The 27,904-nt window shown below is 38.4% G+C and overlaps 1 protein-coding gene across 23 annotated transcripts in view; it reads left to right on the top strand.

Moving 5' to 3' along the window:
* Nucleotides 1-27,046, top strand: part of NRCAM (neuronal cell adhesion molecule) — a 132,891-nt gene extending 105,845 nt beyond the window's left edge. For 22 of the 23 annotated variants that reach the window (XM_075065683.1, XM_075065697.1, XM_075065710.1 and 19 more), the window contains 4 exons: nt 3,131-3,262; nt 7,682-7,760; nt 20,768-23,255; nt 26,203-27,046. In XM_075065683.1, the coding sequence (XP_074921784.1) occupies nt 3,131-3,262; nt 7,682-7,760; nt 20,768-21,005 (449 nt within the window). In that variant the 3' untranslated portion in view covers nt 21,006-23,255; nt 26,203-27,046. Of the gene's footprint in view, nt 1-3,130; nt 3,263-7,681; nt 7,761-15,998; nt 16,061-20,767; nt 23,256-26,202 lie in introns of those variants that run through there. The other variant, XM_075065708.1, reaches the window with a different exon arrangement.
* The last annotated feature ends 858 nt before the right edge of the window (nt 27,047-27,904 follow it).

Raw genomic sequence — 27,904 nt, forward strand, 5'->3', positions numbered from 1 at the left:
AAACATTATGATTTAAGGAAATAGATTGCTAATATGTAAAGTAGTTTAAGCAATATGAAATAATGATCCTACAGATAACAAAGCAAGTGATTAACATGCCAGTTTGAAAGAGCGTTCACTTTCTAAAATCATAATGTTTTTGTTTTGTTTCATGTTTACAGTACATTAATGCTCATAGTGTTAAAATGTTGCTATAGGAAAGCTTTTGAAACATAATGCTAAATAGCAGTGCCCCACAAACATTTGCAGTTTCAGTAAAAAGGTTTTTATTAGTAACCTTTTAGCCAGAGGAGGCTAGTGATACCAGAAAACAGGTATGCAAAATTATATCTGTAGGTGTGTTCAGAACCAGTAAGCACCAGAGCACAAAGATTGTATTGTAACTCACTCAAAGTGGCAGGGGCAGGGAAGTCCAAAACCTTCCCAGTCAACATTCTGCTTAACAGTAAAATTTCAGTAGTTCAGAAAGTCAAGACTCCTGTATGTATCTGTGAATAAATTAAACACCTTGGCTCCGTTCCTTGAGTCTTTTGAGGCTGGGAACAGTAGAGGCAATGTTCTCTCTTCCTGGCAAAGGTTCAGTATAAAGCATTGCTTTTGAGTCCCCCCTTCAGATGAGCTGTACAGCAAAATTCTTTCTAAAAGAATCTAGCTAGATCACTTTCTGAAATCTGGGCTAATGCTACTAAACACTGGGGTGGGGGACAAAAGAACAAAATACCTTTTTAGAGTACTCCTTGGCAGGAAGGAAAACTCCCGACTGGGTATGTGAGGCCTCTACCGGAAAATGTCTGTCCATTCTAGCAAGCATTCCTATAGAACATCTTCATAATGAGTGATTTTTCTCTTCTTGAGTATGTCCAGTATAGTGGGTTACGTTTTTTTTCTCACATATTAGCAGCTTCTGTGTTCATCCAGAGTAAATATCTTTCTATCAGAAGCAGATAATTAGTTTAAACAGGAAATTTTATTCCATTTTTTAAAGTTATACTGGGCTTTAGAAACCCCTCCCTATTGGATATACAATAAGTCAAAGAATACAAGAAGCTGCATAAGTAAGTTTTCATCTGTACTCTTATCATCTCTTGCATGTTTTTATGCATGGATTGTTTTGTTTGATACTATTTTCTTACTACATTTGTATGTTAAATGTGCTTGTGTGTTTTGCTATAATATTTGCTACTAAAATTTTAATGCCTCACTATATATGCATGTTTACAAAGAGCAAAATCGCTCTAACATAAACGTAGACAAGAAAAGAAAACTACAGGTATAGATTAATTTATAATTCAGAGCAAGATCACCTTTTTGCTTCTATTTGTTTTTTTCTTGTAAATATTATCATATTTTTATATATTAAAGTTTTAGGTTTTTAACCTCCACTTTATATAAAAAGAGAGAAAATGGGTTTGTTTTATTTTGTCATGTGTATTAGCGGAAGCGTTGGGATCAGTTCTGTTAAGAAATATTATTCAACTTCTAAAAATCAGAATACAGATGCCCCACCAAAGGCTTTGAAAGCTACAAAAATCAATCCCGTATCAACCAGACTTGTCCAATGATCAAGAAATCAAGTGAAGGGCAAATCATACCCTCCCCTAGTAAAACCAATAGGAGGCTACTAAGAAACAGGCAAACTCATCCCCAGAACTTCTGATGGGAACAGGATTTGCACTCTAGGTGGAATGAGCAGCAGGTCCTGCCTCCAAACTTCAAAGATACTGAGTTTGCCTACAGATCCTGAGGAATCCACAAGAATCCAGAATCTGGAGAGTGAGACTGTGCCATGGAGGTGGCTGATCCCCTTTCATACAGAGGCAGAGCAAGAAAGATTCATGTGTGGATCTTAAGACATAAACTATTCTTATATAGAATTTCTACTGAGATTGGATGTGAGATGCCACTGATCTCAATAGAAATTCTGGGTAACCTCCCTGAGACATGGGCTCACGTGGAATGGAGCAGAGGAATCTTGAAATTCTGGACAAAAATCTCCCATCATCTGTGCAGAGAGGGGACTTTACGCCTGGGTTTTTCTCATCCCTGTAGATTTGTTGTCTCTACCAACCCCAAATCTCCTGGACTGTTCTTCACAGGTCAGGGGTTCTATGAGTGAGGCAGGGAGCAGACAGGCTGGTGGATGCACCCCTCTTTTTCATCTCTCAACTGACTTCTCTACAGGGTTCTCTCTCCCTTTAAAGGGAGTCCTCAGGGCAGCTGGCTCCACTATTGCCACATGTGAGAGTGGGAAAACACTGCGTTCACTGGGAAAACTCGTCCTGTGTAACAGAGGATAGGAAGCACGGGGCACAGCACCCAAACCACATAGATTTCTGGGATGCACTGGAAATGAAAGCTCCAATCTTGCACAAAGGCCCTCAGTGTCTGCTCTATAATTGATGTCTCTTCTGAATGTCACTTTCCAAAGTCATGGTAGACAGTCAGAGGAAACTCACTCAGAAAGAGACCGGGGGGGGGGAGGGGGGAGTGCGCTGCCTAGTCACATGCCACTTAGTCCTTCAGAAGCTAAAAAGGGTTGTTAAATCATAGCAATCGAGATGGACTGTCTGATAATAATTGACTTGGAAGAGAGCAGAATCTGCGCTACATGGTGCTCAAATGCTGATTTTTTGTTCTAATTGAATGATGGGGCCTTGAATGACCTACCTTCTCCCTTGTTTCAGTGAAATTGGCCTCCGCTAGCCAAAGAGTATTTGCTTTTTTTAGAATGTAACCCAGATGTTTTATGAATTATAAAACACGATTCCTTTTTTTACTGTGTATCAATGTAAGTTTGAGAACAATTTTAACATTTGTAAGAAGTGTGTATGTGTAGGACATGTACATGTTTTACAGTAAATTGTTAAATTTAAATGATAAATTAAAATAATTAAAATACAGGAATATTAGACATATTCAAGAGTCAGTTCTAAGCTTTTTTACTTGTAAACCTACAATTTTTAAAATTAAACATCAACAAACTACAGTGCTGCTATATCCCTCATGATTTCTAATTGCCACTTGTTGTTACTGCATTAATAAATTATACATTATTTATGCAAATAATAATATAATACACATTTAAATGTGTATCAGATCATCTAATCTTTTTTTCCCTTTCATTCTTCAGCAATGGCAAGCCGGCAGGTTGACATTGCTACTCAAGGATGGTTCATTGGTCTTATGTGTGCTGTTGCTCTTCTTATCTTGATTTTGCTGATTGTTTGCTTCATAAGGAGGAATAAGGGTGGCAAATATCCAGGTAGGATATACATCAATGTAAACTAAAATAATAACATGCAGGAGAGGTCACACCTGTTTATCAGCTAGTCATAGTGGACATTGACTGCATAACATCATGTGCTAATAGACAGTTAGAAAGCTTTCTTTATGCCAGTTGTTTACATTTATTTCAGAATAAGTTGTACTCAATGCATTACTTAGCCACAGATGTGTCTGGATAGTAACTATGGTGTAGTTTTTCAACAGTGAGTATAATTCCATAAATATATACATACACACAATTACTAGCTATATTGGGTGTTTTGATTTTAGCATGTCATATTGAGCTGGCTTGTGGTAAAAGAAATCAGTTATTTCAATATGTAACTATAAGAGCCGGAAGTCGCTACTCAAGATGACATGCATTATCATAATTTTACCATCTGAAAATACTACCAAAGACAATTCACATCAGCTTGTATAATGGAATAGAAACTAAATATGTACCAACTAAGTATGAAAATTGTTACTAGCATAAAAATTTGATACTATAAACCATATACCCATAACTACTATATCAGGATAACATATTAGAATAATAACTAGCAAAACAGTAATGAAAAGACTCAAACAATATTTTTTAAAAAACTTGTAAGATTCATAATATAATATCCCACAGTTTATTGGCGTATGTACTATATTCACAATTTGTTGGCATATATACTACAGTAACTCCTTGCTTAATGTTGTAGTTATGTTCCTGAAAAATGCTACTTTAAGCAAAATGATGTTAAGCAAATCCAATTTTCTCATAAGAATAAATGTAAATCGGGGGGGTTAGGTTCCAGGGAATTTTTTTCACCAGACAAAAATCTATATACACAGTATAAGTTTTAAACAAACAATTTAATGCTGTACATAGCAATGATGATTGTGAAGCTTGGTTGAGGTGAAGTCAGAGGGTGGAAGAGGTTGGGATATTTCCCAGGGAATGTCTTACTGTTAAATGATGAACTAGCACTCGGCTGCGCCCTCAAGGGTTAACACGTTGTTAATGTAGTCTGAGTATGTCTACACTACGGGATTGTTCCGATTTTACAGAAACCGTTTTTTTAAAACAGATTGTGTAAAGTCGAGTGCACGCGGCCACACTAAGCACATTAATTCAGCGGTGTGCATCCATGTACCAAGGCTAGCATCGATTTCCAGAGAGTTGCACTGTGGGTAGCTATCCCATAGTTCCCTCAGTCTCCCCAGTCATATTGTACCGTCTGCTGCTGTCATGGGTGCTCCTGGCTGGCCTCACTGAGATCAGCTGGGGGCACATGGACAAAAATGGGAATGACTTCCCGGGTCATTCCCTTCTGTCTGTTTTGTCTAAAAATAGAGTCAGTCCTGCCTAGAATATGGGGCAAGTCTACAAGAGAACCAGAGAGCACAGCCGCTCTGGGTCAGAGCCCCAGATATCCCGCAGAAATGATGAGCTGCATGCCATTCTAGGGGGTGCCCCTGGAACAACCCCACCCATTGCTTCCCTCTTCCCCAAACCTTCCTGGGCTACCGTGGCAGTGTCCCCCACCCCATTTGTGTGGTGAAGTAATAAAGAATGCAGGAATAAGAAACACTGATTTTTTGGAAGATAAAATGAGGGGGAGGCAGCCTCCAGCTGCTTATGATATTTCAGGCAGGACATCTCCATTTACTCTCATTAACAAGGTAAGGCGGGTGAGAGAGCACAGCCCTCCCCGCTGCTATGATAGTCCAGAACTCCATTAGACATGCAGGTGGGGGGAGGAGTCAGCCTCCAGCTGCTATGATAGTCCAGAATCTCCATTAGGCATGAAGCGGGGTGGGGGAGAGCTCAGCTCCAGCTGCTAAATGAGACGGTTATTCAGCCCTATTTGCACATCTATACCAGGAGTGAATCTCCAGGACACAAAGCGTTAAAGAAGGGAATGACCGGGAGTCATTCCCCTATTTTTGCCCCAGTGGCGCCCTGGCCGACCTCACCAAGGCCAGCCAGGAGCACTCACAGGCTGACGATGACAATGGATAAGCAAGTTAATGTACCATAACATCTGCCCACCGGAGGAAGTGAGGGAGGATGCTGCTGGTTTAGCGCTCAGCACCCCGGTCTACCAGCAGCATCAGTAGACATACGCGTAAATTGAAAAGAGGAGAGAAACGATTTTTCCTTCTTTAGGGGGGAAGGGCGAGAAAATTAACGACTATCCTGAAACCACTGGCGACAATGTTTTGACCTTCAGGCATTGGGAGCTCAGCCAAGAATGCAAATGCTTTTTGGAGACTGCAGGAACTGTTGGGATAGCTTCAAGTTCCTCAGTCCCCCCTCCCTCCATCCATGAGCGCCATTTATCTCTTGCTTTCCATTGACACTTGTTCACACAGCCATTGTGTAGGTCCCTGCTCTGGCCTCTATCTATTCAATAGCCTGGGAGATTTTTATCAAGGCTTGTAGGCATTTCGCTTCTGGGAAACAGAGCTCTGATAGAACAGATTTGTCTCACTGTACAGTGATCAGATCCAGTATCTCCCGTATGCTCCATGCTGGAGCTCTTTTTTGGATTTCGGACTGCCATGGCCACCCGTGCTGCATCCAGCCGCTCTACGCTGGGCAAACAGGAAATGAAATTCAAGAGTTCGTGGGGCTTTTCCTGTCTACCTGGCCAGTGCATTTGAGTTCAGATTGCTTTCCAGAGCAGTCACAATGGTGCATTGTGGGATACCACCCGGAGGCCAATGCCGTTGAATTGCAGCCACACTAACCCTAATCCGACATGGGAATACTGATTTCAGTGCTACTCCCCTCATCGGGGAGGAGTACAGAAATTGGTTTTAAGAGCCCTTTATATCGATATAAAGGGCTTCGTTATGTGGACGGGTGCAGGACTAAATCGGTTTAACGCTGCTAAATTTGGTTTAAACACGTAGTGTAGACCAGGCCTCACCCTCTACAGGGCAGCACCAATGTAGGGAGGGGAGACAACATGGCAGAGACCGACAAAAGACACACACCATGTCTGAGAGAGAGAGAGATGAGCATTTCCCCTTTAAGTACACTGACCTCCCTCTAAGTACATTGCCTTTTTAAGTAGATTAGCAAGTTGAGATAGCAGCTGCTGCCCGCAAGACCCTTCCATCCTTAACCCTGTCATGTCCCCCCCTGCTCTGTAGATGGGGTACAGGAGGGGATGGGGGACACCCTGACATTAGCACTCCTCTTCCCCCCACCTCTGCACAGCAAGCAGGAGGCTCCCGGGAGCAGCTCCAAGGCAGTAGGGGAGAGGGACAGCTGAACTGCCCAGCAATTGATAGCCTATTGGGCTGCTGCTGCACAGGGAACTTAGGGGAGCAGGGAGCTGATGGGGGGCTACCAGTCCACCCTGGTTTCAGACAAAGCAGGCAGCTGCCAATCTATGTTTTAAGGGAGCATTGCACAACTTTAAACAAGCATGTTCCCTAATTGATTAGCAATGTAACAACAAAACCACGTTAACCGGAATGACTTTAAGTGAGGAGTTACTGTATTTAAATATCTGTCTTCTATGTTAGTTATTCCTATGTTTCTGTCACCTTGGTATCAAAGGCCTCAATATTGCAAATATATGTTAATATCTTTACATGAGTTAAATAGCACTAATCACATGCATACAGTTGGTTAAATCTCTGAGTGCTTCCAGGATTGGGGCCTCAGTATACAAAGATGTATTTCATTGAAAATAGTATTTTTAGGAAAAATATTTTGAAAAATACAGTTAACTTTAAGAGAGACAAAATTATGTCAAATTTATCCCCAAATACAGGGGGGTTTTTGGTTTGATTTTGGTTAGCTTTTAAAAAAAGAAAGTTACAGCAACAAAAATTCTTCCAATAATTAAAAAAAACCAGTGGAAACAATGTTTTAAATAAAAATAAAAATTCCCTGTGTATTGTTTGTAAACCAGGCATTCCTGCAATGCTGCTATTAGATAAGAAGGTGAAAGCAAATTTACTAGAAACTGGCTATAATCAAAAGCAAAATGAAATAATAATTTTCATTTATTAGTATGAGAGAAATGCTGTCAACTAACAGCATAAATAAATAAAACTAATTTGTTTAAATTTTAATAATCTAACTTTTTTATTAACCTAGAAAATGAATGCATTTTTAAAATCGGATTTTAAATCTGAAACTGTCCTTTTTAAATCACGTTTAGAGATGGCTGCAACAAAGGACTTTCACTACTGCCAAATGATGTATTTTGTCCTTCAGCAAAGATATTTTTAAACTACCACATATGTATTTTATTTAGAAGTAACAATCTAAGGCCCCAGTTTTACAAAGTGATCCTGCCAAATCCATATTACTCATATCCACATAGATCATTTTGCAAGATCAGGGCCTTAAATATTTAGTCCTAAAATTTAATGATAAAAATCCCAATTTCAAATATTGTAGTGAAGGAAAAGGAAGATGCACATGCTGATCCAGAAATACAGCCTATGAAAGAAGATGATGGAACATTTGGTGAATACAGGTAAGCAGCTGACACACAATGTTTCCTTTTCTTGTTACTTTTTGGATTTAGGAATAAAATACAGTTTATAGAACATGACACTTATTTTATGAAAATGAAATTACAACTCTTTGTAATGGTGCAAATTACTTTGCATTTAGTGTTTTACAGAATTAATTATAAATGTATCTTTAATGAGACTGGTAGAACAATTTAAAACATCAAGAATTATGATTTGCAGTATTATGCTAATTTTATCATATATTTTAGTAATAGGCCATTGCTGTAACATTCAGATACAAATTTGAATTTTGATGTCTCAAAATTAAGGGCATTTCCATACAGAGTTTAGTCTCTGGCCCATCTTTAATATATTGAAAAGCTCAAATACTTGGCAGCACTTTTGCCCTGTCCTGCAGCACATATAAAATACTTTGTCTTGGAAATGTGCTTCTCATATAAACTCAGACATCAGTAACTTGTATCCCATTCATTGGAATGCAGGTTCTTTTAAAATTGCTGCCAATACCAATACAGAAACAGAAAAAAAATCAAGTAAATGACAGAGAAGAGGAACTATCGCTTAAGAAAAACACAACACTCTAGAGAATTCAGTGCATGAGATACAGCAAACTGCTTCAGACCATGCCACTGTGCTGACTGTCATTCTTGCATGCCATTTTTGACTATAATTCTTATAGAAACATGTGAGCTCAATCTCCTTGCAGCACAAAAAAAAATATGTTCTTTAAAGAAGTCTTTTCATAATATTTACATATGGTGTGTTTTAAAGAGAGCTGTAACATGATAGTAAATACATTTTGATTTAGTACAGAAAAGGATTTTATTATTTCTTTCACAAGTCAGTGTTACATTTATTTTTCCATAGGTAATATATTCTTTATAGTATATTCTTATGTAAATAACATTTTAAAATATTTTAATTTTTGTATGCAATTGATTCTAGTGCATGGAAAGTCTGTTCTTTCAAATGGGGTTCACTGGACTGTTGTAACATTTTTTGTGTAGCAGAATGTGCATCTCATCTGGCTGGAATAATTCCTATATTTTTTCACTGTTCTGAATGCCAAAGAGCAGTTTCTGTTTACTCCTGCAGCTATTAAAATTATTCTAATCCCTCATAATATTTGCCAAGTCAGTACAAAAACATTTTAAACTTGGTGTTTGGTTTTAATTTTAAATGCCTGTTGGGTTAATTTAGTTGATTTTAGCTGACAAAAATGAGAGACTGAAAGCTTTGGCTGGAAACAGGCATAATACAAACAAGAATTATACAAGCTTCTCTATACAGTCCAGCTATTGTGTCTGACTTCTAATTTACAGCCCCTCTGCTTTTCTATTCCTGGACATTTCTTTAGCAGAAACTGACATTGATGCAGAACTGTGCCAAATTATGTGATGGCTTTGTGATTTTGACAAATACTCAGTCCGGTCTAGGATGAGACCAGTGAATTCGCTTTTTATGTGTAACATATACGAGGGTCTGAATGTATGTATCCATATTTAAATGGCTTGTGTGTTAACCCACAGAACCATCCAGTGCTTTGTTAAATGGTTTTATAGTGCATTTAAAGAAAGATATTACCAACCCATGGTGTGGTGTATATGGAGAGTAACATGTGCAACTTCTATAATTGTTCACAGGAAGGGAGTTGCTCATCTAATTCACCATGCAGAAAACTTCTTTCTGTAATGAATTTCTGAGCCATTAGCCTGTGATGGGCTTTCCTCTTTTCTCCTTAGCGACAGGGCATCTACAGCAACCAGTCAGACTGCAGAAGATGCTTTGGCTTCCTCTCTGCAGCTCAGCATCAGTGCAGCCAATTAGTTCCCAGTTTCCTTCTGCCTCACACAGCTCTGGTCATTGTGCAATGCTTGTTTGAGGAAAGGTGGTTTAGAGTCTTCCTAAAAATTTCTCTGAGAATTTGAGTATTTTGAATTTTTTCATCACTTCAGGTCCATGTCTACGTGGACAATAAAGAAAGTGGACAAAGACAGGAAGAGAAAAGGTAACTGTGCCACTAAAACTCCTGAAGCAAACCCTGGCTTTACCAAAGCAGCATCTGTGAAATCTGAGCAATCCAACTTGTCCAGAAGATCGGTAGATGAAATGTCCAGGACCAGATCAGAAGCCCTCTGCTCCAGGAGCAGGGCTAAGCAGTCTTCAAAGCTCTCAAGGGTTAGTTCCCTCTCCTGTTCCCTCTGTCAGGAGATAAAGAGATCAGATAAGTGGAAATCCAGGGATGACTCTGGACATCATGTTTCTTAGCAATGGATAATGGGGACAGAGGAGGGGTTAGATTGTAAGGCAGGATGGCATTCCCTTTTTCAGCAACAGTTCAGCCGGGTCCTGGTTTGCAGGTCACTGTCAGGACAATGTTCCTCACTCCAGCAATGGGTCAGCCATGTGCCAGACCACAGCTCAGATTCAGTGGACAACCATTGGTCCCATCACACGGCGGTAAGACCTTCTATTACCACTACTACTACTTCTACTCATTTCTCTGTTTCTGACAAAAATTCACTAATGAGAGCTGTAATATTGCCTGAGATTACTACCATTCTAAAGGGTGCATTTGCCGTGGCCAGGCACAATATTGCTTCTGCTACGCAGGCTGGACCCCCTCCAGTAAAGAATTCCAGGGTACCACACAGAGCAGTTGTACTGGTTTCCCCTGAAGCAGCTGGGCACAAGTCTCAGGTCTTGGTCTCTGAAGGTATAGACAGTTTAAACATGCTAGCAGCTTCCAAGAAAGAGGAGCCTAAAGCTGACAGGACATTTGAGGATGAGTCACCCTCAGAAGATGGGGAAGTGTCTTCTGTTTGTTCTGTGGAGGAACAAGAGGAGCCTGAACCTGCACGTAAATTCAACATGGAGAATCAATATTAGTTATTCAAGCATATTAAGAGAGTACTAAAGCTAAAAAAACCCAGTTCTGAAGAGGCTTCAGAAGAATTGCCTATTGTCTCTGAAGAGGACAAGGTGGATAAGGCCCTGCCCATCCATTCAGCAGTGCAAAAACTGGTCTGTAGAATTTGGAGTAATCCTGGTGCAAAACATGTAGCCCCAGCTGTTCTATATATGCTATACCCTCTTCCAGCGGATAAAGCTTCTCTGTGGGAGTTTTTACCCAAGGTAGATAAGGCAGTGGTCACTGGTGATACTAAATCTTCTTTGCCTGTTAGTGTGGATGCTGTCCCCAAGGATCCTACTGATAGAAAGGTTGAGTCTGCAATTAAAAGATCTTTCAGCTTAGCTACAGCCCAACTTGCAGTGTCCATCTATTCCACCTATGCTACTGGAGCCTTACTAGTCTGGCTGGAGGAAGAATTAGCCAGAGATAAAAAGGAAGGGGTCTCAGCCAGAGCCGTGCCGAGAACACAGGATCTGTGTAGAATTGCAACTAATTTCATTCACGATGCAGCAGAGGATTCTCTTAGACTCACAGTTAAAAATATGGCCTGCCTCACAGTTAGGCATAAAATATGCCTGGTCCTCAGAGTCCCTGGTCCTCAGAGTTAGGCATAAAATATCAGCTGTAATCTTTACCATACAAAGGAGGCATTTTATTTGGAGATTCCATGGACCAGGCCCTTAAGGTTTTCTCAGAGCGCAACGGTTCCCTCCATCACCTGAAAAAGAAAAGATCCTTTCTGGTCTCTTCACTTCCTGATCCTCGAAAATGTCAGACTCCCTGTCGTTCTCCCCCTAAATTTAAAGGGGGAAAGGGAAAGTATGGGGTCTCTCGATCCTTTCATGCCAACTACATAAGCAAATCTGGTTTTCAAGGAGACAATAGATCCATCAAGAGGAGCCTTCTGACTTTATAGGGCTGTTTGCCAATCTTCCAAGAGCCAAAATAGATGGAAGAAGTTGACATATTCAGTGACTGGACTATGATAGTGGACATGTGGATCCTTTTGATAGCCCTAAATGGATACAGCACAGACTTTGTAGAAATGCCCTTCCTTCCTACTGAATTCCATCTCTGCTCCACAGGAAAAAGCAGAGCATTTTATCAACTCTCTCTCATTTGTTATCAGCCAAGGCTGTGATTTCAAGCCCTACTGAACAAAAAAATCCAGATATCTACTTTCTGATTTTCATAGTCTTCAAATAGAGACCAGTTCTGGACTTCAAGTGACCCAATCCATTTGTAATAAATTAAAAATTCAGTAATCCAGAACTCTCCTCACAGCAGTATAGCCAGGAGATATCAGTAGATCCACAAGATGCTTATGTACTATGCATGTCACTATAGATCACAAGTATCTCAGTTCTTATTTTATCAATCAGCACCATCTTCAGTATCAGCCTTTCCTTTCACTTTGATTTCTGGCCCGACAGTGTTCTCAAAGGTCATGGCAGAAGTGTCTCTAAGAAGGCACAGTCCCATATAAAAAGAATTAACTGTCTCAAAGCAAGGTGCAAAGGATTCTACCACAAATTAATACTTTCCAGAAAGGTCACAGATGTCAGATTTAAGAAGATTCATTGTCCCATTCACATTCTAGTCTTCCTAGTATCCTGTACAGATGTGATGTCTTGGACTGTTTTCAGTTTAGACGTCTTCAGTTGTGATTTCTCTGTGTGAGGGCACACATGAGCTGCTTTAGCCTCTTCAGCTGGTGAATGTATTTCCTGCCAGATGAATCCAATGAAGGGAATGCCACTTCAGGAAACCCAGCAGCACACAGCAACTGGAGCTGCACGCCTGCTCTGATGGGGAGCATTCCATCACACAGTAGAAATGAAATTGAGTCCCTCCAGAAAGCTATTTTATATCAACATACTGTAGTTAAGAGCAGTCAGGAAAGCCCTGTGCCTTTTCTGAGTCTTGGAAGAAGATAAGTCTAGGTCAGTATGCTGTGAACAGAAAATGTCTTAGTAGTGACACAAGCAACTAAGCAGGAAGTATGAGAAATTAGTGATTGTGTAAAGAGACCTGAAGTCAGAGACTATACGAGGATCTCCTGTTCCCCTCAGTGCAAAAGTACCAAAGAGGTGTCAACCTTGCAGGAGAAGCCAAATTTCTATCCTAGGCAGAATATTCATTACTCCAGGGAAGTGGAAATTTTATCCACATCTGCAAACCTGCTGATTCATAGGTCGGGAAAGGTCATAAGTGCACATTCATCACTCAAGACAATAGAAAACTTCCAAGCTTCTTCATTCAATACAACTGTTTGATTCTTTCTGTTCTCTGGACCCAGAGATTGCTATACCATATTTCCACCAATCCCAATTCTGTAAAAGGTGCTCAAAAAGACCATAGAGTACTCTATACAGTAGTAAGAGTGCCAGTGTGGTCATCCCAGGGATGGTCTGGAGATATATGTCTTAGTATTCCTCTGCCTGTTTTCCACAACATCTTGACCCACAAGCAAGTGTTTCAACGAGACATCCACACCTGGACTGTGAGAGACTTACTTGGGAATGGTTGACTCTGAGTGCTTTGTTTTATTAGATAAGGCGTTGCAATCCTTCTTTATTCTCCAGGATGGTCAGCATCAGGGATATATTCTAAGGCTTACAATATCATTTTCCTCTGTTGCAGTTTCAAGGTTTTAAACTAAGAAGATGTCTTTTGTATCCTGGATTTCTTGATAAATGGAGTAGCTTTTAACTTTGTAACTTAAGGGATATTTTATAGAATTCCCAGTGGGGAATTATCTCTGCATTGTCAAATTGATTTTGATGGGTCTTGCTTTGTCCCAACTTACACTTACTTTGAGGAATATTAATTTGAATCTTAAACTTCTTTATCACTTTTCTTTTGAATCACTGCTTTTGACTTCTCTGTTAGATGTCTTTTTTTCCCTAGTAGTCATAGTATCAGGGGGGAGGGTCAGTGAACTGTCTGCCATTTCTTGTACATTTCCCTAATATTTTACTTTCACAAAGAAGAAGTCTTTCTAAGAATAGTTCCTTGACACTTGTCAAATATTTCATCTGATCTTGGCTTAGAACAAGAGCTTAAACTTCCAATTTTTTTCCTGCTTTTGCCACAGTTGAAAAAAGCTCAGGTATTGCTGAGATGCTGAGAAAACAAATCTAGACAAAACCATTTGTTTTCTTTAGTGAGATTAAGGAAAGGTAGTAAAATCTCTAAAATCTGCATGGGCTTCTGGATTGATTTATACACGTCTAGTGTACAGAGAAGGAGTTTCCTTATCCCTTTCATCTTCAGACCCACTTGTCTTGGGATCATGAGCAGAATAGGAGGGAGAGTGTCTCCAGGTCAGGTTTACAGTGAGGCCATACCTATCTAAGATATATCTCTACCCCAATATAACGCTGTCCTCGGGAGCCAAAAAATCTTACCGTGTTATAGGTGAAACCGAGTTATTTCGAACTTGCTTTAGTCCACCGGAGTGCGCAGCCCTGCTCCCCGAAGCGCGCAGCCCCGCTCCCCGGAGCACTGCTTTACCATGTTATATCTGAATTTGTGTTATATCGAGTCATGTTATATCGAGGTAGAGGTGTATTTATGGCCTCTTATACCCAATCATTTCAGGCTGTTGATCTGAGGACACAGAAAAAGGAATTTATTCCTGTCAAACTTCATTTTCTGCATCCTTGTATCCATCAGCCAGGATGTCTCCCCCTTCTAGTCTGTTTAGCATCACGCTGCATGTAAGAGTTACGCTAGAAGTGAAAGAAGTTGCGTGTTACCAACTGGATGTTGCTATCCATATTTTGAGTTATTTTGCATGTCTATGACTATGGAAGAATCTACTGGGAATTGATTGGCTGCTGAGCTGTACAGAGAGCACAAAAACCTCTTCTGCATTCTGACTGGTTGCTGCATGTCCTATCTCTAGGGAAGAATGACTAAATGTAGACACAGAAAAGATCTGCAGGTAATACATTCCTTTAAAAAATGTGATGAACTTGTGAAGCTGTTCTGTGTACTTCACCTTTCTACTGTGTTTTCTTCAAATATTCTTAAATTCACTACAGTGAAGCTCTTTGTTGTCACCTCCCTACTTTTTCACTCATCTCAGCCATCAGCTGCAAGTTTGTTATTTGTTTCATGAAACCAGGAAGAAAAATAAATTAGTTTTGTTATATGATTGTTTCCATTTTATTCAAGATGTTTAATTTGTGTCTCCAAAATATGCCTTTTAATTTTAAAGACAAAGGTTCCTAATATAAGATAATAGGGAAAAATGTATAGCCATCCATTAGTATCAGCCTTTATTAAACAGCTAGGAATTTAAGGTTAGGTTCTAGCACAACAAATAGCACGCATGTCATTGGGCTTACTATGATAGCAACCTCATCTCAGTGCAAAATCCATACATGTTCACACCTATTATTTTGTTCCTGGTAGTTATTGTCTCAATGTTAATTATATATAGTGTGTGTGCAAAACATTTCAAAATACTGATTTTAAATTTTTCACTACAAATTTTTTCAATAAATTTGTAATTTATTTTCATATTAAAAATGACAGTAGGTAAGTATAAGTCAGTGAATAAAATCATTAGTAAAGAAAGAAAGAGAAGATTTTATGATCTGTCATGACTGTATTTTGGAATAGTTTTATGAAGCTCCATAAACAAGAAGAGCAAGTCTCACAGATACTACATCATAATTTCTGGCTTTAGCAATCTGTTTTTGCAGAGAGTTATTAAACATTCTAAAGCTGATATTCTACAGCTCTTTGGACTTCAGAATTCATAATGAGACAATTCAGCTGTTTTGTGCAATATGCTTCTTGGCAACACATTGAAAACTCATTCATTTTCCCCAGAGCACCAGGGTCCCTTCTCTGTTTTGCACCCCCAGGGTTATAAAAGCACTGTATGAAACATGAGTGTTCTCATATCCTCTCCGTCTACCCCTCCATCTCTCCTTTTCCCTTCTTTCCTTCCTTTTTTCACTCCCTCACCCTCACTTTCTCTCCCTTCCTCAAAATTTTAATAGTTACTCATCTAAGCACAAGTCTTGACCATAATCCAGGTTGATAAAAATCACATTATCCTTACTTTCCCTCCTCCCAAATGAGGAGTGGAAGGCTCCCTGGGTACCCCAACTGCTTTTTCCACTGCCAGTACTTTGGCAGAACTTCTTACTGTACTTCTGTGGTGCAAAAAGGGAGGGAATCCCCATGCCCAGATTTGATTTTTGCATATGCTGTAACTGTGCATTCACGCCAGCGTCCACCTCCATGCAGGTACGCTTCTGTGTAAATCTGCAGTTTTGTTTGTTTGTTTGTTTTAATTATACAGACAATAGAATCTGCATCCTTACTAGCATATAGAAAAATCACAGACCCAATGCAACCAACTGTGTAAGTATTTTTTCATTATTTAGATTATAAATAAATTTTGTAACCCCTTCCCAATAAAATAAAATAAATATCAGTTACATAAAGGAACTTATAAGTAAAAAGATCCTGTTTTGTTTTGTAGGAAGTACAATAATTGTATGAAGTCAGTGCTGTTACAAATGTTTCTGATACAATTATAAAGTATTTATTTACTTATATGCCATAAAGTAATGAACTGAGCTACCTGTGCTCACATGTTGTTCTGCACAGAGAACTTCTTCAGTTAAGTCCAAATATTTTGTTATCATGGCATTTTAAGTACAAGGTGTGCTACAGTGGAATAGGAAGCAATACATAGTTTCTCCATGAGCTTTCTTTGCTGCTTATTGTACCAGGCTGTGTAAAATTCAGTGCCATAAATACCGTCATTATTGCTCGTTGTCATCCCACAGTGAATAAATTTAAACAAACAAAAAAAAAGATTCAAAGACTTTTGCAAAGTATTAAGCTAACTGAAGCACAGCTTACAAAATATTTGGATCTGTAGGTCAGCAAGATTTTTACTAGGTAAAAAGTTTGTTGTTTGAGCATAAGAATTAAATTGATCATATGCTGTATAGTACAGAAATTTTAAATGATTTACATTCTGAACTCTTGAGAAGGAAATCTTCTTTTTGTCATTTTTAAATTGGACAGAATTTCTGGAACAACTACAGACTCTTTTGTGCAGTGCTTATCGGCATTAACAAAACAAAATAGTTACATATGCAATAATGATTTCGTTACATTTTTAAAGGTTTGTTGTGTTATATGGATTGTTTTATCCTGAAAATATTACAGTTGATATGATCATGTAAATATTGACCAAGATTTTCACAAATGGGTGCTGAAAGTTAGGATACATGCTGAAAATCAGTCCCCTTTAATATGTCTCAAGCTAAATTCCCAAAATTTGAGAGACCCCCAAATCACCAATCATTTTGGAAAATTTAGGAGCCTATGAACAAGAGGTGACCTGATTTCTAAAGGAGCTGACTGCCTAGATTCAGTGGGAACTGTCTGATCAGCACTTTGAAAATGAGACCACTTATTTAGATGTCTAAATATACATTTGCGAGCTTACCTTCAGGCATCTCTATTTGTAAATCTTGACAGCAATTCTTACTCTCCCAAATCTTTATTCAGGTGAATTCCCAGTAAAATCAGCATACTGTACCTCACTGTTCTCATTATATTAAATGCACGTGTATATACACACAAAATATATTTTGTTGTGGTGGCTCATTAGCTATTTAAAGACATTACAATAAGCAACTTTGCATGCTTCACTGAGAACCTCACAAAAGCATGTAATATTTTCTGACTGAGTAGCTTGATTTTACATTACTATAAAATGACTGCTGGCTCTTCTGCTGGTACTGTACTATGTATTTTAATTTATATCTTTGTATTTTGTAACTGTAACCCCGTTTTTTTGCATTGCAGCATGTATGTCAAAATTTAAATTATATTGTGTGTTTTATTCCATTTCAGCGAAGATTATCTGAACATTTGGAAACAGATACATTCTTGAAGAATGAGGCATAACCTCTGATACTCCCTTTGTTCCTGAACAGGATTTTCATTCTAGATATACAACAAAATTATGCAGGATCTCATTTTACATTTCTAAAATGTCAATCTAAAAATGAATTGGGCTGCCTAATATTTATGGAGCAATCACTATACATGACTAACAACTTGTCAGGTCTTAGGCCTGGTCTTCCCTGGAGGGTAGGGGGAAGGAATTAATCTAAGTTATGCAACTTCAGCTGCGTGAATAACGTAGCTGAAGTCGACACACTTAGATCTATTTACCGCGGTGTCTTCACTGCGGTAAATCAACTGCTGACGCTGTCCCATCAACTCCGCCTGTGCCTCTCACCCTGGTGGAGTACCGGAGTTGACAGGAGAGTGCTCGGTGGTCGATTTATCACGTCTAGTCTAGATGCGATAAATCGACCCCCACTGGATCGATCGCAGCCCATTGATCCAGCGGGTAATGTAGACAGTGTGGCGCAAGAAATTTCTCTTTTTTTCTTTTTTTTTTTTCTGTTTTCACACCTACATGTTATGTAGCAAGTGGTGGTTATGGATTTAATGCTTTAGAATTAAACAAGAATTAAACTGGAAGATCACACATGCAGTATTCATTACTAACTGCAGTTACATACAGACCATTGCAAACTCCACAACAGTATTTCAGAAAAAAACAGGTTCTTTAAAATTGAAGTGGTGAATGTATCTGTCTCCTAGACAGCAGTTCTAATGACCAAACTCACAAATGTAAGCTATATGTCATGAAAGAATAGAACAAGGAGGGTGAAGAGATAGTCGTCCATGAGGATGCTCAGATTTAAAATATATGTTTGTTTGTTTCATCAGATATAGTAATATTACCACTAAGATGAGGCTGACTAGAAGCTCAAGCCACATAAGGCTCAATTAGGCTGTAGCCTGTCTGACTGTGGATCTGTCACTTGCATTCAGATATTTGACTGAAATGGAAAAGATTAATACAGTATTATTGCAGCATGATATAGTGCTACTCAGAAGTGATGTGTTGCATCTTAAGTTGATTCAGAACATACATTTGTAGTGTTTGTTGAAAATGGCTAAATCACATTATTGTTAGCTGGCTAAAAGGATATTCAAGTATAAGATGTGTAAATATACCGTTCCCTCCTCATCCTGACAAATATAATGCCCTGCCAAAATGAGAGATCCAACAAGAAACAACTCAGCGTCCTGGCTGTGTATGTAATTACATGCTTGCATGCATGATGTACCATGAGCCCACCATACCCACTGCCAACTCTTTTTTTTGTGAGCAGTCCTGCTGTTCAAATTGTAGAGTAGAATTCTTGTCAGTGTTAATACCTTGTATGCTCATGACACCAAAGCAGGCAGAGAAAATGGATGATATTATTTGGATCCTTTTGCCGTGTATGTCTAGATAGCCACAAATGAAACTCATTTTTCACTTGACTTTTTTATTCTAACATTAAATCCTTAAATGCACGTATATGATACAATAGCACACCTCCTCTCTATCTGTGTGTAGATATAAAAACAAATACAGTGATGTATTTATTTGTAAATATAGGTCTGCGTATAGATGACAAATTTTCTTAAGATGCAGCCATTTGGGATGTTCTGTAGCCTAAATAGAGGAGGTGATAATGTAAAAAGTATCTTGTGTGATAGAAAGTTGGCTTAGTGGTTTGTAATGACGGTAAAGTGCATTTCAGCAGAATATTAATCAACAGAATCAATATCTGTGTGCTCTTGTGCATGCTGTACAATGGTAAATCCTTGGTTATTATATGATGATATCCCTTAAAATAAGAATGGAAAACAGATATTGTGAACATTTAAATAATTTACTAACAGGAACTGTGCAGCTAATTCAAAACACTCATTGCTGAATATATGTCCAAAGTTAACAAGCCATTCTGGGTTACTACGGCACAATTTAAGTTTTGCTTTTCCTAATAACAGTTTATTTTTCACCCCCATAATACATGAATCTGTGAATGAATAAATAAAACACATTTGTCGACCCCTTTTATGCCCTATGTGCATATGGTCTTGAGTGTTTTATTATGTGTTCAGGTTAGATTTTTGCATTTGAATGTGCTGCTTAACCCAACGGCTACTAGGTAGGAAGTCACAGCTTGAACTACTGCTGATATCTTCAGCTTCAAGGTCATCCACAGTCTGTTTAATAGGGGGGGGGGGGGGGAAACCAGATCTAAACACAGCCCAGCAAAGTCTGCTGCACTAAATTTGGACCCTATCATATGTAGATTGTATTTGAGTCAGGTGTATAATAGAGAGCTTACCGTCTAAGCAGACTTTTTCTATGTGCGTACACCCACAGGGTGGTGGGAGCAAAGATAAAAGAAATAGGGTAAAACATTTCTTCCATAACTGCAAAAAAAAAAAAGTCTAAAATATTTCTAAGATCTTTAACATGCTTTGAACTGCCCTGTGTTATCAGTATTCAACTAAATAGTTTCTGTGTCTGAACATATTGAATGTTTTAGCAATTATAAGCTCAAATTCCTATTAAATGAATACTGATCATTATCAGGATATAGACTGCTTTTCTTCTTAGGCTATTTTCATTTGTTTCTTCTGCACCCTTTTAATGGAATATATAGGTCTCTTGAAAGGTAAGGTTGAAAATTGCAAGCCTAGCCTGCATAATGTAACAAATTATTGAAATGCAGCACTTTTTTACTAGCAAAAAATCAATATATTTCATTTAACCGAATTCATTCTTCATTCATATTCAAGAAATCAGTGAATTACAAAGTGTAACAGACTAACTTCATGGTATAGCATAAGCTTTTTCTTTGAAGAACAAAGAACTTGCTCTTATAATGTTAACAACCCCCTTTTTAATGCGTGCAGTTCTTTTGCTTCCAAATCAAGAACAGAATATCTTATAATTGTTAAACCATGCACGATGGAAAAAATGCACTCCCTCTACTGAAGACATTATATGTTTAAACCATTTCTACACCATGTATTTATCATATCAGTTTGTTTCTACAATGGGATTGCAGGATTGTAGGACTGGGCACATGCTTTTTAAAAGTCTGCATGCATGGTTTGTTTTGGTTTTGCTTTTGTAAATTATGATATGTCTATTAATTATTTGAATTTCCTGTATTTTTCCAGTGACGCAGAGGATCATAAACCCCTAAAGAAAGGAAGCCGAACACCTTCAGACAGGACTGTGAAAAAGGAGGACAGTGATGATAGTTTAGTTGACTATGGCGAAGGTGTAAACGGTCAGTTCAATGAGGATGGCTCCTTTATTGGACAATACAGTGGTAAAAAAGAGAAAGAACCTGCAGAAGGAAATGAAAGTTCTGAGGCTCCTTCTCCTGTCAATGCCATGAATTCCTTTGTTTAATCAAGAAACTCAGTTCCCTTCCTACAATGTTTTCCATTGTGTTTAAAGCACTTGTGCATCCTCCTTCTCATACTAAGAACATACAGGTGACAAAGCTCCTAGCAACAAGATGTTTATGCTATGAGAACATATAAGTCAATACAGTTACACACTATAAAAACACAGTAAGTGATATGTTAGTATGAATCAAAGTGCAAAACTCAAAAATTTTGCTCTGAAGTTGAGTATTTTTGCTTTTTTAAAAAAAGAAACTGACAAAAATAATATATCATCATCTGATAATGTTATTTCCTGTCGAAAATACAGTATAATGCATGAAAAATGCTACACATTTCACAGATAAACCTGTGTATGCTATTAAAATCTGGTTTGATATTTGTTATCCAGTCCTCAGCTGAATCCCTGGATATGAATTCCGTTTTCATTGTCAGAGTGTTATAGTAGTGTTATATAGAACTTCAATGTCTTTGTGGACATTGTTGTGAAATTGGTGACTTAATGTCTAGCTATCATATGTCTTTTTGCAAGACAGTTAGGAACAGTATGTATGGTATATAATTGCTAAATGATTTAATTATGACACTTGCATTTGCTGATGCTTACTGAGACCCTGTTATCTGCTCTTTGTTCCTATTACTTTATAGCCTTCCTAATCTATCAAGTATTACAGCACTACAGTGTTCCATTTTTACATCGTGTGTATGTTGGATTGATTTTAAGACATAAAACAATATCTGTTGCAATGCATTTTGGAATTTGTACAGTCACTGAAGTGAAATTTTAAAATGAGACAAAATATTCCAGAAGACACAGGGCAAAATACATTCAGTGCCTTTATAGAATATGCATTCCATAATGCACTGTACTGCTAAGCTGGTGCAATAAACTGTGATTAGTGAACTACTATCATTGCCAAACAAAGTAACTGGTAAAAAGCAGAGATGTTATGAAACCGTTGAGCTGCAAAATGCAAGGTTTAACATTTTTTAAATTACACAAAGCACAATATGATTTTTTTCCTTGAAGATAAAATAACAGCTTTTAGACAATTAGAGCACAACGTCATTTCATGGCCTTCCACGATTTATACACAAATGGCTGAATTCAGATATTTTACTAATGCTGCAAAAACCTAAAACTCTCTTGCAGAATATGTTAAAAAATACCATGCCAGCAACAGCACATTTTCCTCTGAGTCATTGCTTGACCCATGTGGCAGCTTTTGAAATTATCTACAGCATGAAAGCAGCATGTAGATTACTGCTCAGAACCACAGAATTCAAGGAATCTGACAAATGCTAACAAGGTTTAGTGGTAAAGGATTACTGTTATCAGTTACAAAAATATTCTCTCACATACTATATCAATCAAACGGTTTACCTCCAAATATGAAATTTTATAACAACCTATGGTTGAAGGAATGCTCAGTTTCATTTGCCAATAAATTGGTTTTTCATAACTTGCATCAAGTTTAATTTTAAGTATGCTCTTTATATGTAGATACTTGTTGAATTTGTAAATACACTTAAAGTGTAGATGCTATATGCTTCTAGGTGTTACAAACAAATAAACAAAACAAAAAAAGCCTATGTTGTACTGTGTAAGAAGTACTACAGCCAATGGAGTGCTTAGTATTTTAAAGCATCTACTTAAATATATATTTTTTGCTGTGAAAATGAAATAGTGAACTGTTCTACTTATTTACTGCAGATTTCTAGATATTATCTTAAGAGCTTGTGTCTGTGGATTACATTAGACCATAGTACACCTTGCAGCTTTTATGTATGTATTGTAGGTAAAGCACAATTTGAAGTAATCACAAATGGAAGTCAGCTGTACAAGCTACTGTTGCACCATTAAGCTTTCCAAAATCCATTTTCCTTATGGAAACAAAAACAAAAAATGAACTATATAACACTGATTACAAAGCACAAAGAGAGTTTCTTAATAAGATTTCCCAATGGTATTGGTAACAATGAAGTGAAATTTTAATCTTCTTTAATTGTAGATGCTGAATTTATCTGTGCATGTAAGAGTACACATACAGGCTCCCTTCTGTAATAGTGCAACAGATTTTGTATTAAAAATAAATGTGGTTTTAAAATTTCATTGTTTGTTCTGTTCACAAAATATTTAAAATCTGCTCTGATTTACCACATATTTAAGAACTTTTAAAGTGAAAAAACATCATAAATGAACTACAACCAGGTTATTTTCAGAATGTTGCAGTTCATCATTTCTGTAATATCAGTTGTCAAAGTTAGACTCAGGACTCACAGTTTGTCAGACCACTCTGTTTTATTAGCACAGCGCTCTGCTAATACACCCAGATAATGTGAGCACCATACAAGACACAAACTATCTTATTTATACAGATAAAGGGGGGGAGCATTTAGCAAGATAACGAAGCAGAATCTGATAAGTTTACCTGGGCTAGCCATGAATATCTTATTTCCTTACTAACTATTACCGATCTTCTGTTAATGTTTCGCCATTAGCACCCTTGTTTATGCCTAATGTTTCTTTTCCTGGCACCTGTATTTCAACATTTCTTATTTCTGCTTAAAGGTACATACAACATTTCTTTAATCCATTCTTATTTTTACAATATAATTAAAATCTTGGAACAAAGACCGAGTGACGTCTTAAAGGACAAACTCGGCAACCTAAAATAAATTGGCTAAAGGAGAGGTTATTGTTTTCATGCAGTGGTGGGAAGAGGCAAACGTAGGTGGACAAAATCAAAACTTGCCTCTCTCAGTTTTCAATAATAAGTTAAAGCTATTAAAAGCCTCTCTCCCACCACAGACTGAGCGCTTCCTTTACTCGTTCTCCAACCCCGGATCGATCCAATCCCCTTCATACTCCCATCTCATGTAAAAAGGACAAAGCCCCTTGTTCTGTTCCCTTGTTGTCTGCCTCAAAAACTGATTCTTTAGGTTCCATTACCAATTCAGCAAGGTGGGTGGGCTCTTCAACTAGCCCCACCCTTCCTGGCCCTTTGCTTGCACACACACACACAAATCACCACTCACAAATGGTTCATTGGAACGAGCAGGATCGGGCCCAAACAAGAGGCAAGGAGGTAATAGTAAGGAAATACGATATTCATGGCTAGCCCAGTAACTTATCAGATTCTGCTTCCTTTGTTATCTTGCTAAATGCTCCCCCCTTTATCTGTGTAAATAAGAAGTTTGTGTTCGTATGGTGCTCACATTATCTGGTGTATTAGCAGAGCGCTGTGCTAATAAAACAGAGTGGTCTAACAAACGTGAGTCCTGAGTCTAACTTGACAATTTGGAGGTTCCACGAGATGGCAACCGTCTTCACTGGGGCTGTGTGATTCCTGACCATTTTTGTAGGATGACCTGGCAGCCGGCACCTGGGCTTTGGCCCGAGCGGTCTCCACTAGAGCAGAAAGGTGCACAGCCACAGTGAGGTCCACACCATCGAACCTGTTGGTTCACGCTCTGTCTGGTAGGGATCCGGGATCTGACATCAGGAATCTGATCAGGTATTATTTCCGCTGTTTTGTCCGGACTGAAGACTGTCCTGTTTCTGTGTCTATCTGTCCTCTTGTGGAGTGTTTGAGTCTGAGTGCCGTCTCTATCTGGGATCGCCGACCAAGGGGTTCCTGTCCCTGCAGTCTGAGGTGAGTGGAATGTGCACAATCGCAGCCACACTGCACTTTGGGTAAACCCAGGTGTGAAAGCAAGGGCGACTGAGGCAGTAGCCTGTGGGCTCCTTTTGTGTGCTGTACTGGGCATCGCTCTGACGAACTCGAATTCCTTCTTGTGTGACTGGTGTGTGAAGTCCTCCGTATGGGTAACCAGACGTCTAAGTCAGGACAGTTCCCTAAATGCCACGGCTTATTTTATGTATTTAGGATGGGTCCAGACTCCTGTAAAAGGGTCCAGACCCCGTAAATTCTTAGAAAAATGGTTTAGACTAACTCAGGGGATCCCAAAACTCAGTGGCCACTGTTAAAATTTGGAACAAAAGACCGAGTGACGTCTTAAGGACAAACTCGGCCAACCTAAAAAATTGGCTAAAGGAGAGGTAATGTTTTCATGCAGTGGGTGAGAGGCAAACGTAGGTGACAAAATCAAAACTTGCCTCTCTCAGTATTCAAAATAAGTTAAAGCTTTATTAAAAGCCTCCTCTCCCCCACCAGACTGAGCGCTTCCTTTACTCCGTCTTCTCCAACCCCGGATCGATCCAATCCCCTTCTACTCCCACTCATTGTAAAAAGGACAAAAAGCCCCTGTCTGTTCCCTTTTGTTGTCTGCCTCAAAAACTGATTCTTTAGTGTTCCATTACCAATTCAGCAAGGGTGGGCTCTTCAACTAGCCCCACCCTTCTGCGCCCTTTGCTGAACATTCTTTCAAAATTGTGAATGACCACAATAGCACTCACAAATGGTCATTGGAACGAGCAGGATCCCAACAAGCAGGCAAGCAACAATAACTGAGAAACAGGTTGAAAGCCTAAGGGAATAGTGTCAGGAGTAGAAAAGCAGTAAATGCAGCATGAACCCCGAAAATACTTCAAATGGTGAAATCTGAGGTGATAAAAGTGTATTTGACATAAACAAATAAAAAAAGGAAAAGTTAACTCTACAGAGGCTGAAGAGAATTAAGCAGTTAAACTTGTGAAAATAAAGACCTGTTAAAGAGAGAGAATTCTTGGTTTCTTTGCAGCCATTCTAAAGGGAAATGGGCCCTTTTCCAAAGTGCCTAAATAATCCAAATATATATATATACAGCTATAAAAAACAAGCAGTGTAAAGAATGTTAAGGAAAGAAAATATGTATCTATTTGTCTGTGAAATATGTAACATTCTAGAATCTAAACCAACACATCTGGTTTGTAAAACTCCTTTTTCTAGGTGTGAGATAAATTGGTTTTATTTTTTGTTTAATGCCACTAAAAATTCATTTGACTCTTTAATTCAAAGTTGCAAAACTGACAGACTTTTTGCAAGACCCAGTAATTAGTGCGTTTGGCTTTGGGATTTAGCATTTAACCCTTTAAGGATCTTCTGTTAATGTTTCGCCATTACCACCCTTGTTTATGCCTAATGTTTCTTTTCCTGGCCCCTGTATTTCAACATTTCTTATTTCTGCTTAAAGGTACATACAACATTTCTTTAATCCATTCTTATTTTTACAATATAATTCATTCTACTTTCACACAGTTGAAAAATATTAATTATGGGCCTGATCCTTGCCCACTGAAATCAAATTATATTCAAGTTCCCTCACTGTTTTCTTCCCTTAGATACATTATTTGATCAAAATTGAGGGCATGCTGCAAAAGACAAAATTACATCCGCACATTCACCCAACAAGAGAGACATTCCATACTCACTTAGGCCACTCCTAAATACAGATTTGGGCTCCAAAATAAATTATCTGATTTTCAAAAGTGCTGAACACCCAGCGTCTCTGACTGTTGAAATCTAGGCAGTCTACAGTAGACAAGATCCATTTAAATGGACACTTAATACCTGGTCTGGACTGGGTATGAATAGAAACAGATTAGATAGGTGCCTGTCTATGAGCTGATATAGGGAAAGTAGATAAAGCTATGGATTTCGTGGGCAACAGGAAATAAAGAGAATATATGATTCTTGGCCAGGCTAATTTGGAAAAACAATTCTGCTTGTGGGCCATAAGTCCCTTTATCAGTCCTCTCAACCAGGTATGTCGTTTGATTGCCTGTGGATATTCCAGTTTCCAGTATATGTGCACAGTCACAATTCTGGCACATACAGGTCAGAACTGAAGTATAAGAATTCTGCTCCTTTTTCTGTAAATGGGCCTGGTCTTTTCTTAAGCCGTATGCATTCAGGATACATATAAGGGGGAATTTAGGTACACTCAAGATAGCCATTTCTGTTTTGATTTGTGTAATTCTTGATAGAGCTGTGGATCTTTGAATTGCGGTGTTTGAACAAGAGATCTCTTTTTATGATATTGTTTTATTTGGATGCTTGCAGAAATTAGTGTTTAAACATAAAGTTTTAGTATTTTACCTTTTCTTTTGGCTGTGTTTTTATTGAAATGGTGGTAATTAGAGAGATAATTAGGGGAAATTACCCCTAAGTAATTCCTTTTGTTGTAGTCTCCTCTCCTGCTGCCCATCTTAGGAAGAAATATTCAGGACAGATTCTTTTTTGGCTCCACCTACCAGAGGAAAAGTGACAAAAGATCTATCAACCAAACTTTCTATATAAGCATCTGGCCTGCCTCAGTCTTTCCAAACAGTGAATTCCAGAGCTAAAGAAAGAAAGCTGTATGAGACATCCTGGACTACAGTAAAAGAGATGAAAGCATATTTCCCCAGAGAGGGGAGTAGATTATGATGCAGGTTAGAAGAAGAGGAGATTTCAAGAATTTCTGGTGAGTAAATTTCCCTATTTGCATATCTCTCTCTCTTCTTCTGTCCTAGGAAAGAACATTTCAGGTAAAAGATAGATGCAGTGAGCAGTATTGAAGGAGGGAGAGACTTACCTAAGTGTGAGAGTGGCAGCCATGTTACTCTGTATCCACACAAAGAACAGGAGTACTTGTGGCACCTGAGAGACTAACAAATTTATTTGAGCATTTCTAAGATGCCACAAGTACTCCTGTTCTTTTTACCTAAGTGTGCTGCTCATAGGACTTTGCACTCAAGTGGTAATACTTTGTGAATCTGTGTGGGGATGAACATGTTGGCAGCTGCCTTTTATACCAATGAAATGGAAGCCTTAGCTATGCTGCCAAGGTGGTGAATATATCCCAATGGGCTTTTGACAAACTCTAGATATGATCTACCATGATTGTAAACCAAAAGAATACAAATTTTGATCCATCTGATCTGGCAACCGCTGCTTTATTGCTGCTTTGCCCTTATGG

This window comes from Chelonoidis abingdonii, chromosome 1 (assembly GCF_003597395.2).
Source record: "Chelonoidis abingdonii isolate Lonesome George chromosome 1, CheloAbing_2.0, whole genome shotgun sequence".
NCBI lineage: Eukaryota > Metazoa > Chordata > Testudines > Testudinidae > Chelonoidis > Chelonoidis abingdonii.